Below are 14,102 nucleotides of genomic sequence, written 5' to 3'. Positions count from 1 at the left end.
TTTTCTAGTATGCAGTGGTCTGAAGTTTCCCTTTTCATTTCATATTCCACTGCATGAGGTCAGATACATGCTGTGACATACTAAACTTTGGGGAAGCATCTTGTAACCCCCATTTCCTCATCTGTATATAATTGTGATATTGTGACATAAAAAGCATGCCATCTGAGGTATCAGGGAAAAGGTTATGATCAGCTGAAAGTCACTGTTCTATCTAAATATGTATATCTTCAGTGCATGTGAAGTTACGAGATTGTGTTGTATGGTTGTCACTAAAACATGCTGTACGTTGGGGAATCAGCCAGTTTTTGGCTCCCCAGAGACAACAGCAAGGAAAGTCACCAACGCCTGGGCGGGGTGTCAAGCAACTATCAACAGTCACTGTCCAGCAAGGGAGCTACAATTCAATGACTCACCTGCTTGAGACCACACCGGGGGAATTGCTCAGTCTTGCCTGGGGACTCAGCAATGCCCACCAGACATACCTGGATTTGTATTCTCCAAGCACATGGACTAAGGGTATAAAACAGGACACATGGCCCATGCTTCACCTTTCTCCTGTCCCCACCTATGCTGCAAGCAACAAGGAAACTAAGAAGACTTACGACTAACAGAGGAGACAGGCTCAGGTTTCAAGGGTGAAATCTGTGTACTATGAACTGCAATATCCAGTAAAGTGAGAAAAACTGCTTAATCTAGATATTGCTCACTTATAATCATTTGGAATCTATCTTTTGTAGTCAATAAATTTGTTTAACTGTTTATCCCTTTACCAGTAAGTTTGCCTGAAGTGTTTGGTAAAGGTGCTTGCTCAGGGTTGCAAAGGCTGGTGTATATCCACTTTCCATTGATGAAGTGGTGAACCAATTAATAAATTGAGCAGTGCAAAATGGTATATTCCTGAGGTACAGTGCTGGAAGCTGGGGGGATTCGGCTGGTGCCTTTCTCTGTGTGGTTCGTGAGTGACTCTGGAAGCATTCATGCAATCTAGCTGGGGGTGGGGATCCACATGTGGTTGTGCTGAGTGCTAACAGCACCTGGAGGGGCTTGCTGCTTGTCACTAGCAAAGCATAGAGAGACAGCCCAGGCTGAAGAGTTAAGGGGGCACAGCTGTCCCACGGTCCCAGGCTGCACCCCGAGGATCCTGTCACACATGCATCTTACAAGTTTAGCATGTTTTGAACTACTAATAAAAAAATAAGAAAAATTAGTTAGGCATTTGATTCTTCTCAGCCAAACAGAATACATACAAATGTTCTCTTTGCCACTCTGAGGTTTCAAAAGGAGCCCATGTTTGACTAAAGGGTGGCTTTATGGCCATGATAAATACTTATGTAAATAGAATCAACTTAAACTGCACCACTACAGCAAACATCTGTAACTCAGCCGCTCCCACTCAGCAATATTTTGGGAATGTTTTTAATAGTTGTGCTTGCCATTTTCACAAATGTATAAATCAACCTATTATATAAAATTTAAGCACTTTGTGGTGTAACAGGCTTTTTCACATTGTAAACAAATGTATGAAGTGTCTCTAAACACATATTCTATCAAGATTTGGCAAATAATGTATTTAACATTTGATAAATACATTTACTTCTAATGCGTCTATCTTAAAAAGTTTGAGAGAGTACGTAGCTAGGAAAGATACTGCAGTAACCAGAAGATGACACGGGCCACAGTTGCATCTTATGAAGTTAGTAGCCTAGAAATACTTCTAGTTACACACACCTTGACTCCATACTTACCTCTGTTTTATTTTTAAAATCTATTATTTTCTTAACTACATTTTCATGAAGTAACCCCAACCAAAAATAACTCTTTAGTAGTGTTTGCTCTAAGACCTAATTTTTCCACAGTACCTCCGTATAAAAAGTATTATAAAATTAATATACTAAATCCAGGTGCTCATGGTGAGCACTCATCTGCATCTGTGTTGCCTGGAGTACTTCAATTATAAATCAGGGGGAAAAAACAACTGGAAGCACTACATTTTGAAAACGTTAACTGGAATACAACTCAGAAGTTAAAAATCAATGGAGTTTTATAATACATGAGAAGAGTAGGGGAACAACAAATAGAAGTATAATGGTATCCATTTTGTAACTAAAGGACTTCCTGAAAAAAAAAAATCCAATTGAAGAACATAACAGATGTCAGTTTTCTCTTGGCCCAATGACCGACCATGGCCAGAATATGACCATTCATTCAAGAGCATATACATGTTTACATATCTAGCACCCATTTTTGAACAAAATGCATGACAGGGTGACTGGATTGCTCATGAGTTTTGTATTGCAGTATGAGCCTTTACTTTTAAGTCACCCATACAAATCCTGCTCAGATCAGTAACAAATGAAACCAGATACTATCCGAAGTGTGGATTCGCCATCACTCACAATTTTTAATTTGAAGATCGGATGTTTTTGTACAAGATCTGCTCTAGGAATTATTTTGGAGAAGTTTCATGACCTATGTTACACAGGAGGTCAGACGAGATGATCACACTAGTCCCTTCTGGCCTTAAAATCTATGAATGTTCACTGGTATATGTGAAAATTATTTTTGGCCTCAACCTAGTTCCTAGTACGTAACAGATCTCCATGTAGACATTCTCAGATGACAGAAACTGAGCCACATTAATCCTTACTGGCAGTCCTTAGAAGGCAGGGTTGAGATTAATTAACAGTGGGTGTTTGGGGAAGTCTTGAAACAACCCTATTTGTAAAAAGAAAAGGAGTACTTGTGGCACCTTAGAGACTAACAAATTTATTTGAGCATAAGCTTTCATGAGCTACAGCTCACTTCACATCCGATGAAGTGAGCTGTAGCTCACGAAAGCTTATGCTCAAATAAATTGATTAGTCTCTAGGGTGCCACAAGTACTCCTTTTCTTTTTGTGAATACGGACTAACACGGCTGCTACTCTGAACCCTATTTGTGTGTATGAATGAAGGCTTCCATTTCCAGAACTGTCCTGAATGAACTTCATTAGCATTAAAGCCAAACAAAAAAGCTGCCATGTGACCACATCAACTTTGAGTAAAAAGGAACAATCACAGGAGCAGAACAGAAGAACTACATGAAGGGACAAAAGAGATACAGCTCAAATATAACTAAGGCTAAGGTAACATGTACACATTTAACAAAACATATAGGCCACTGTCAAATAAACTGAACTTCTTCCAAAACATCTTAATATATCCCACCATTATCCTTTCCTAAGGCAGGAGGCAAAGGTAAAAAGATGCGCTTTATATAGGGTCCTGAAATGTCAACAAAATCTGTCTTAGACATATCAAGGAGAAGAGCAAATTCCAGAGAAGTGTCACTTCCAAGAAGTATACCCTGACCCCCATGTCTAAGAACTGCTGGCTCAAGCCCAACAGTAAATCAGATTCTGAGGTGGCACGTAGGGATACTGATCAGGCGCTGTCAAGACTGTCTAGATACAAACCACACAGACCACAAATATCTTTGAATGCACCCAGGGACTGCTTAGAGGGACACAGTTAACTAAAAGTGCTTCTTAGTCTCCACAACAGTCTACAAATCTAAGAGCAGTTGGTGTTGAACAAGCATCTGTAGACTGTTAACCTGAGTGAGTATAATCCTTGCAACAACCTCAAGATGTTTTCCACACATTAGTACAAACATAGCAGCAGCCAAACTTGCTGTCATTTGAGTCTCACTTTGAGCCAAGTACTGGGAAAAGTAGAGAAACTGCAATGTATGTTAAAAAAAATTAAGAACTGAGTAACACCACATCTCTCAATGGAAGCTAAATCACCCTCAGTCTCCCCTTTTGACTTCACGTACCCATTGAGCGAGAAGATGGCACACTATATGAGAGAGCCAGTGGAGCAGGTAAGACCAACACCTATCTTCAGAACCTCTCAGGGAGGAAAGGTAGCCACTTAAGTGCAATTCTATTCACTTTTGAGAGGATCTGCAGCCAAGCCAACAAAACATATATACATAAAATTTTACTTACATGCACAAAACGTTGTCAATTTATTATCATGATGCTTGTAGGAAATTAACTAGCTGATTATTGCTAACTTGTGGGTAATTTTATGTCTACAGATAAAAACCACTTAATTAACAAAACAATGATTTGAGATCCAAGTGACTATAGCCAAGTTTTGCAGCTTCTGTTTTTTGTTTGAAAATTATCTCACAGAAAATTAAGACAATGCAGTTCTTCAAGAAGAGAGATCCAATCAAGATACTACTTGTTTACAGTGCATTTTGGGAGCTCAGCTTTGTTTATCCCCCCAAAAGGGGATGTGTCTTTTGACATTCCCAGGAACATTTCATAAGCAACATAGTTTAGGCCCAGGAACATCCTCAGTATTTCCTCCAAGATTCTTAAGAATGGGGCAACCCAATGTGTTCCCCCAAAAGCGGGAGAGGCTTGGAAAGAAAGGAAACAATACACCTGTGACTGCTGCTTTTGTTATAACCAGAGACCAAATTATAGATGTAGCAGAAGCAGCAGGTTTTATGGGAAAGGAATAATGGAGGTAGAAAATATGGCATAGCCAATATACTTTTGGCTTTGGATGAAACCATGGCAAATCACAGGATAATGTAAACTCTTAGCGGACAAATTAAATGTGGAATAGTAAAAGTACTACAGGAAAAAAGTCTCTCAAACATCTTAGAAATGCTTTCTGCTTAATAAAGCCAAAACTGTACATTTACAATCATAATCTTGCATTGCCGTTTGCATTGTTTATAGCTTAGTAGAAACTGGCTCTTTGGTATGACAAATGTATAGCGATTTAAGGATTCTTAGATTGGAATTTAGGGGCCATCTTTTTGTTCTGTGATTGAACAGTGTCTAACCCAATGGGGTCCTGGGGTCCATGCCTGGGGCACCTATGGTAATATAAATAATAAATTAAAAACATATTTGGGGTCCTTATATCACTTGACTGACCTGGCACAAACAACAGTTCACACACAAAAAAATACAAAACAAATAAAATAAATAAATAAATCTATATATAGATTCTGTTGATTCAAGTTCATGCTATCCAATAGTGGTCTCACACAAGGCCATCTATTCCGCTGGTTTTTATTTTAGAAATAAAGGTTTGAAATGATAATATTTTGAAATTAGAAATGATTGCTGTCAACTGAAAATTGGACTCACAATGTGCTCTGTTTAAGGTCTTGTACCCTCATGTAAACTAAAAAACTAGATTTTGAATTAGGCATTTCCTTCCAGACTTCCTTCCTGAGAAATCTGTAGTAGAATCTCTTCACCGGGCAGCTCGAGAGAGCAAAGAATGTCAAGATTTTGACTGATGTCAGGAAGTTAGTGCTGCCAAAATTACTAAATCCGAAATTTTGAAGAGATGTAAACAAAGAAAAGGGAAGGACCAGAAAAGAAAAGCACCAAAGAGAGGAAAGGAGATTTCACAATAGAAGAATCTAACATTTACACCAAAAACAATTTTGTTGATCTATCATGGTGTGTCTATTCCCTGAGCTGTTTCTCTAGTTATTCTCCCTCATAGCCCAGTATCTGCTTCTGCAAGATCCAGACAGAAGTTACTGCCCCTGATCCTCAGCTGAAGCCAAAAACTGAAGCGTGTGGTCCAAGGAGGTGAAGGTTATTTTAAGTCACCTTTCCACTCCCTGATTCTGGGACTTCTCTGTGCTAGATTAGACCTCTAGTGCAATTTAGCACTACTGCAATGATACATGTGTGCTCTAGCTGCATGAAGGGGGAAGTATAGGAAATACTGAGACTGTGTCACCTGTGGATTGCTCTAGGCTAGAAAATCTTTTAAGAGACAAGTAAGTCTAAATTAAATCATTAGAGCATTGTGAAGCTTCCTGGTGGCTGGGGAGGACCTGGCCCATCATGCAGTGTTTGTTACATCAGTCTGTGGCCATGGAAATTGAATTACAAACTCTGCATGAAAACATGTCTGCAGGGTTCCACAGGAGATAAAAGAGAAATCACTGATTTCAGTACAAAATAATTAGCAAATATGGAAAAATAAAACTATGGAAAAGCAGCATCCAGTCTAATCCTTTAAGTATGATGTACTTGAAAAAATTATTAAAATTCTTCAAAATGGTACCATGAGGCAACTCACATAGCAAGAAAACACACACGTGATCATTTCACAGATCAGCCTGTCATCTCCTAATGCACTGTAATATATTTTAATAGGTATTCTATGAGGAAGGTCCAGAGATTTTCATGGAAGGGATTGGCACAAAGGGAAGGAGTGGATACATTTTTTTTTAAGATAAAAATTATTACTGCACAGTCTTCCACTTCACCCAAACTACTTTTGGGGGCATTGGTATTCTTAGATAAACTGTAATTTCAGGCTATGTAGTTCACCTTCAGTTTTGTAAGTTCCTTGGTGTCTTGTACAACACTGAGCATTCAATCAGCGTTATACTGCAATGGAACACAAGAATTCAACTCCACCTAGAAAGAATTGGGTGCCAGTCTGTGGACAGCTAGCTCCCAAACTAGTAAGCAAAAGCTTATCTTCATTGTCATTTGAAAGTACAGCACAAAAAGTATCAACAGCAAACTTACACAACCACTGTAAAAATGATTAACAACTAATCCATTTATGTTGGATTACACATAGTTTTAACTACATTGGTATTTAATAAAAATTTGTAAGTGATTTCATGGAGTTACTAAAATAAATTCCAATTTCATAGAATCATAAAATATCAAGATTGGAAGGGACCTCAGGAGGTCATCTAGTCCAACCCCCTGCTCAAAGCAGGACCAATCCCCAACTAAATCATCCCAGCCAGGGCTTTGTCAAGCCTGACCTTAAAAACTTCTAAGGAAGGAGATTCCACCACCTCTCTAGGTAACGCATTCCAGTGTTTCACCACCCTCCTAGTGAAAAAGTTTTTCCTAATATCCAACCTAAACCTCCCCCACTGCAACTTGAGACCATTACTCCTCGTTTTGTCATCCGCTACCACTGAGAACAGTCTAGAGTCATCCTCTTTGGAACCCCCTTTCAGGTAGTTGAAAGCAGCTATCAAATCCCCCCTCATTCTTCTCTTCTGCACACTAAACAATCCCAGTTCCCTCAGCCTCTCCTTATAAGTCATGTGTTCCAGTCCCCTAGTCAATTTTGTTGCCCTCCGCTGGACGCTTTCCAATTTTTCCACATCCTTCTTGTAGTGTGGGGCCCAAAACTGAACACAGTTCTCTAGATGAGGCCTCACCAGTGTCAACTAGAGGGGAACGATTACGTCCCTCAATCTGCTGGCAATGGCCCCTACTTATACATCCCAAAATGCCACTGGTCTTCTTGGCAACAAGGGCACACTGTTGACTCATATCCAGCTTCTCATCCACTGTAACCCCTAGGTCCTTTTCTGCAGAACTGCTGCCTAGACATTCGGTCCCTAGTCTGTAGCGGTGCATGGGATTCTTCCGTCCTAAGTGCAGGACTCTGCACTTGTCCTTGTTGAACCTCATCAGATTTCTTTTGGCCCAATCCTCTCATTTGTCTAGGGCCCTCTGTATCCTATCCCTACCCTCCAGCGTATCTATCTCTCCTCCCAGTTTAGTGTCATCTGCAAACTTGCTGAGGGTGCAATCCACACCATCCTCTAGATCATTAATGAAGATATTGAACAAAACCGACCCCATGACCGACTCTTGGGGCACTCCACTTGATACCGGCTGCCAACTAGACATGGAGCCATTGATCACTACCCGTTGAGCCCGACAATCTAGCCAGCTTTCTATCCACCTTATTGTCCATTCATCCAGCCCATACTTCTTTAACTTACTGGCAAGAGTACTGTGGGAGACCATGTCAAAAGCTTTGCTAAAGTCAAGGAACAACATGTCCACTGCTTTTCCCTCATCCACAGAGCCAGTTATCTCATCATAGAAGGCAATTAGATTAGTCAGGCATGACTTGCCCTTGGTGAAACCATGCTGACTGTTCCTGATCACTTTCCTCTCCTCTAAGTGCTTCAAAATTGATTCCTTGAGGACCTGCTCCATGATTTTTCCGGGGACTGAGATGAGGCTGACTGGCCTGTAGTTCCCAGCATCCTTCTCCTTCCCTTTTTTAAAGATGGGCACTACATTAGCCTTTTTCCAGTCATCCGGGACCTCCCCCGCTTGCCATGGGTTTTCAAAGATAATGGTCAACGGCTTTGCAATCACATCCGCCAACTCCTTTAGCACTCTCGTATGCAGCGCATCCGGCCCCATGGACTTGTGCTTGTCCAGCTTTCCTAAATAGTCCCGAACTACTTCTTTCTTCACAGAGAGCTGGTCACCTCCTCCCCATGCTGTGCTGCCCAGTGCAGCAGTCTGGGAGCTGACCTTGTTCATGAAGACAGAGGCAAAAAAAGCATTGAGTACATTAGCTTTTTCCACATCCTCTGTCACTAGGTTGCCTCCCTCATTCAGTAAGGGGGCCACACTTTCCTTGACTTTCTTCTTATTGCTAACATACCTGAAGCAACCCTTCTTGTTACTCTTAACATCTCTTTCTAGCTGCACCTCCAGGTGTGATTTGGCCTTCCTAATTTCACTCCTGCATGCCCGAGCAATATTCAGCCCCAGTCAGAAAGGTAAAATTGCTGTGAAAGTACAGCCAGATACTGAATCATACAGAATATAAACTCCATTATGTAGGGACTTTTATTTTTAAGAATTGTTTTAGGATGAGAACAATCAAAACGAAGCTTGTAATTCTAAGTCCCTATATCCCTAGGCTATTTTGGTTAAACTGAATCATGCAAATGCTTAACTTTGAAAATATTGATATTATTTCAGTTAAACTACTCACATACTTAAAGTTAAACACATACATAAATGTTTGCAGGATTCAGACCTAAAGTGGCTCTGGTGCCTACCTGCATGAGCAGTAAGTTCAAAGGCCACCCTACCTTTCAGGAAGATTTTCTACGCTGTAAGCAGTGGGAAGTTTTGCTGTGTTACTTTTAAATGACCTGTTAAGCAAGAGGCAGACTCCATTCCTTTCTATTTCTGAAACCATATATTTGTATCACTTTCGCATGATAATTTTAAATTGTTTTTCATTTTGACAACTCTAATTGTGTATTGTCACAATTTCCCATGAGGTGCTTCCCCCCCGGCCCATTACATTTGTTTCCAACTAAACTTGCCTCTTTCCTGCTTTTGTGCCTCTTTGACAACACATCTTTTTCAGTTTCTTTACCTGAGCTGCCAAACAGTAAATGAATAACAAGTCAGACCAATAAAGTTATTTAGTTTTACTGCTGATGAAATATTAGCAGGATTTGTGTGTGCAGATGCCACACCTTTCTGAGGAATGCATGCTTTACATAAAGCACAGGATGAACAAATCCTAATTAGCCCCCATCAACTCTATCCATGCCTCTAGGCTTTAGGAAGGCATATTGCTTTCTAAAAAAAATTCTGAACAAGTTCACATGATAGGGCCATTCATGGTTTATCTAGACACTAGAAATGAAGGGCTTGATCCTGCTCCCATTGAAATCAAGGTAAAACTCCCTTCTTTCAATGGTGCAAAAGCAAGCCCTAAATCAGAAGTCTTCTTTACAATTTGTTGAACTATTCTTTAAATGTTTGTAGCCATTTATTAAATTCCTTCCCAATAAAAACATAGGTTTAAAAGTGACTTGGCTCATTTAACCATTAGAATGAGCTGGGTGTTCTACCTTTTCTTTTAGTTCACTAGGAAAAGAGCAGTTGGAAGTACCTGAAACCTTGTGGCTTTACAATGCATAGACACAGATTATGAACTACAGAGGTTTACCTTTTGCCCAAACAATTTATGGTGATTTGTCAACTAAGCCTGGCAGAAATCTGCTAGGTAGGAACAAGAGCAGGATCCCCAATCGCCATACCACTTCAGAGTGTCTCAAATTGACCTTTTTTGTGGCCTGGAGAATTCTTATCCCCTCATATGCATAAAAAACTCTTCCCTATGCAGTATGCATTTCTCTTATCACCTTGTCTTGTTAGTTATTTAACAAGAAAGTGTGCATGTTCTGAAGATAACCCCACAAAAGAAAAAGACATTTAATCAAAAAATGGTTCCACCTGACCCAAAGTCATAGTGTATGGAGAGCAAGCCAGACCATCCTCACATGCTCTCATTAAATTATGCCCTGAAGATTCCAGTGTGAGCCATAAATTCTGTATTTCATAATACTAAAAAAATTAATTATTATGTAAGAACAAACAAGCTTTTAGTCCCTTATTGGCCAATATTATTGCTTTACTATTAGCTGCAAGGTGATAGCACCTTGATTCTTTTTACCAGTCTACATTAATTATTTCACCTAAAACACTGTCATTAAAAATGAAAAGAACAGATGTACACATCAAGTAAGAAGCTACATTGGGCAAATGTGTTCCCTATCTGCATACCAAATACAAAGCAGCTTCGGACTAACTTTTGCCAATTACAGACTAGATCTTTGTCCTATCTTAGTTTTAAGAGAACACCAAAGTTAGTTTTTTGTCAAAAACTTGTATAAATTATCTTTGACCAATGAGAGTTAATGGAAATTTCTATTTACACTACAGAAAAAGCCCAGCTCATTTACAAACAGGCAGCATTACCAGTGTTTTGGAAAATATTTTTAAACTGAAAAGCTGACATGACACAGATCACTGTTCCTGGCCAAGATGCTGCCGTGAAAAACTTCCTTAATTTTTATCATAAAAGTTATCTACCTTTGGAGAACTAAAAAGGGGGCATTGCTTACAAGGTCTGGTGGCTCTGAACTGGCTTGCCTCTTCCTCAGGGAGGAGAACCTCTGCTGACTCCGCACTGAAAACCTTCGAAATGATTCTCTGCTCCGGGATGCAAAATGCCTGAAGGAGGAGGTTCGCTTGAAGGGAGTTCTGCTTCCACCCTCCCCGCTAGTCCGTTCATGAGCAACTGCAGTTGTGACTAAATTTAGTGCCTCCTGTAAGGATCTACGCACTGTCCCCATCCACTGGGTCATGTGAGTTTGTGCCACTGTCAGTTTGTCTCCAAGGTAATCCATTGTTCCAGGGGGGGGGAAAAAAAAAGAGGGGATCAATATTCAATGTCAATTTATTCTTTTTAATTCTCTATACTCCTCACAGCGCTGTTTGTTTTGCAGAAAAATAGTCTATAAAATATTTTTGACAGTCTAGTGTAAATAAATAGCACTAGACTAAAACATTGACGTCAGTATTTTTAAATAACAGAAGGTATATGTGGTGGAGGTTGGTATTTCTCAAATAAAGAAATAAAAAGGCATATCTTCTTACTTACAAATCAGATTTCCAATTACCAAAGAACCTCATCAAAATAAATTTAATTTTTTATCAGCCATGTAAACAAAAGAAAATTAAGGTTTAACTTCTGAAAATAGTTACTTGAAAACAGTTGTCTATTTACAAGCATAGAATTGTTCTCTTACTTTCTCACTGCAGAACAGGAAAAAACACAGCTCCTTTTAAAGCCAAGATATATGTATATTTTTAATATTAGAATTCTAGAAGGAATCTTATTCTTCTTGCCTGGCAGGCTTTCAGGCAACAGTATGTTTCACAGATTTCTGATTCTTTCATACAATCCATTCACTGGACAAAGTGATACGGTCTTCTGACCAATAAATCCAAGTCTTTTACTACGAAGCCAGGTATCCGTGATCACAGAATCCCCTTCTCACAGGTCACACTTAATCCTCAGAACCATGTTAGGAGATTTTCATTTCCGGAGGCACACAAATCCCAAGATAGGCAAAATGAAGCTGAAGGGGAACTGTGTTAAGTCTGCTGCCTTCAAGACTGGACTTGCCGGCTGCTCAGAGCCTGCCAAAAGATCTTCTGGATGACATCAGCTCTCTTCTTGGAAGGGGGCTTCGGAACGGAGGAATGTAGCAGGGAATGATAAACTGCTGTACAAGTAGTCAGCAGAGAGACTTTCTCCACCCCATTACAAGTCGCTACACACTTTCGCTCCTCTCTCTATACCACTAGGAAACACACTCTTGAGGATGTTGTTGGCTAGCACAGCAGCCTGCAAGCCCATCTGAATCTTACAAATCAAGAGCCTGCCATGCTCTGAATTCTCCCTGAATAAGGCTTGAGAGGTTATAAGCAGATGAAAAACTGCTGCTGCCTTTGGTATCCTAATCTGTTCAGTCAGTTCCTTCCCTTTCTCTCCTCCTCCTCTAGAGGAAAAACAATGAGCTAGGTGAAACAGCCGCAGAGGTCTGCCTAAGGAAGGATCTGGGCTGGGCTTTATTATAGTACAGGCAGGATTGCCATGGCAACCAAGGGAACAGCATCTGCCTGGGCAGGCAGGAGAGTTGAACAGATCTATTGGAATGATTCATAGTTTGCATATGTCACGTGTACTTACTGATTTTAACCCTTCCCTAGAACTGCGATAGAAACATTTCAGTGAATGGACATTTTAGCAAACCGCCAGAGACACTACCGTACATTAAAATGCAGCAGCTGAGCAGCAGAAAGCTGTGAACAGAGATGACATTATAAATGCAGGCGCTATAAATCTTAAGACCTCTAGAGTATTTGCCATGCGCTATTTTTGTTCACAAATTTTAAAAAACTGCTTTTTGCTCAGTGACCTTTCTTACATTATGAAACATTCATAACAGATAATGATTAACCCAGAGTATCAAAGAAAAGCTTCAAAGATCTATTCATCCGTCTATAGTTTTCTACATGAATTACATGAGAAATAATGTTTTCAGGTTAGTTTTAGTTATTTTAACTGTTATACAAGTTTCTATTCTTAGACAAAAACAAAGTAAGTTTCCACATTTGACATTCCCATATATACTTTTGAAGATTCTCAAAAATCCTGACATCAAAGGAGATACACTATGACTGATAATAGGATTTAAAGGTCATCAATTCCAAGATGTTAGAAAATGCATTTCAAGGAAATTCTAGCTTCTACTTTCAAACAAAACAAGAACTACCAAAACAAAAATCGAGTGACGTTTTAGGACAGCAGAGCCTTCAGATGTTTGACGTAGGGTGTCATGTGTATACTAATTCCCACTCTATTTCTAGAAAAAAACTGGAAGACCAGTACATGGGACAAGTTTTGCTGACCATGCCAAATGTATGTGAAATATCCCAAATTTGTCCGCGTAATGGTTTAACTGTGTCAGATTTTCACAATCAACAATGACAGCATGTAACATATGGAAGTCAAATGTCCATTGCTCAAGATGGAAATTCTGGAATAATCAATTCAAAAGAACAGCAGAAATAAGTATGTATAAGGAATACTAAGGTTCTATCAAACTAACAAACTACATGTCCAAGGGCTTCAAAGTTAAGATCACAACTGTAATTCACCATGAAAAGGAAAGGTGCAAGTATGGAGACAAGGAATGGATGTTCACTTTAAAGTTTCCTTGTTTTTTGTTTCTATCACAAGCTAGCATTTTAGTTAATGTCTCTCTCTCTCTGGTGCAGTCCTTCCAGGAAGATTATGAAATGCATATTTAACTGACAAACGAGCAGCTTCTGTATATTTTCCTGACATAGCTTCCAGCAGGCTGTTTCACAATGACAGAAAAATACTATTTAGACCTTGGTAAGAAGAACGTGTAACAAACAAACAAAGCACAACACAATGCCACAAAAGGAACCAATGTGACTTATTGGGGGAAATAGGATTTCTCCTTCTTCAAAATACATATTATTGACACTGCATTTCATCATGTCACTTGGATTGAGCCACGGCAACCTGTTTCTAGTCTTAAACCTGTCCAGTCACAGGGATTTTCACAATACATTTATGGCCCAATAACAACTAAACTAAGGCTTTGTCCACACTACAAAGTTTTGTCGGGAAAAATTGCCTTTTGCCGACAAAACAGGGGAGGTGTCCACACTACAACGCTACTTTTGGTGGCAAAACTGCTGTTTTGTCGACAAAACAAAACCACCTCAACAAGAGGCATAAAGCTTTTTGCGTCAAAGTTAAAGCAACAAAGCATCAGTGCAGACTCTGCTGTTTGTTCTGTCGACAGAACTGGCTTCCCCCTGTATCCCACAATGCCTGCTGGGACGGCTCTGCTCACCGGTTTGATCTCTGCTG

At 39.7% G+C, this 14,102-nt stretch overlaps 1 protein-coding gene across 3 annotated transcripts in view; it reads right to left on the bottom strand.

The window, feature by feature from the left end:
• KIAA1671 (KIAA1671 ortholog) overlaps positions 1–14,102 on the bottom strand; it is a 160,392-nt gene that overhangs the window by 59,355 nt on the left and 86,935 nt on the right. The window contains exon 1 of one of the 3 annotated variants that reach the window (XM_073313249.2): positions 10,750–12,218. The exons of the other annotated variants lie outside the window; for them this stretch is intronic. Within the exon in view, the coding sequence (XP_073169350.1) occupies positions 10,750–11,034 (285 nt within the window). The 5' untranslated portion in view covers positions 11,035–12,218. Of the gene's footprint in view, positions 1–10,749; positions 12,219–14,102 lie in introns of those variants that run through there. 3 annotated transcript variants of the gene reach the window in all.

Source organism: Lepidochelys kempii, chromosome 15 (genome assembly GCF_965140285.1).
Source record: "Lepidochelys kempii isolate rLepKem1 chromosome 15, rLepKem1.hap1, whole genome shotgun sequence".
Lineage (NCBI taxonomy): Eukaryota > Metazoa > Chordata > Testudines > Cheloniidae > Lepidochelys > Lepidochelys kempii.
The sequence above is the reverse complement of the archived record's forward strand: the minus strand, read 5'-3'. Positions and strand labels throughout refer to the sequence as shown.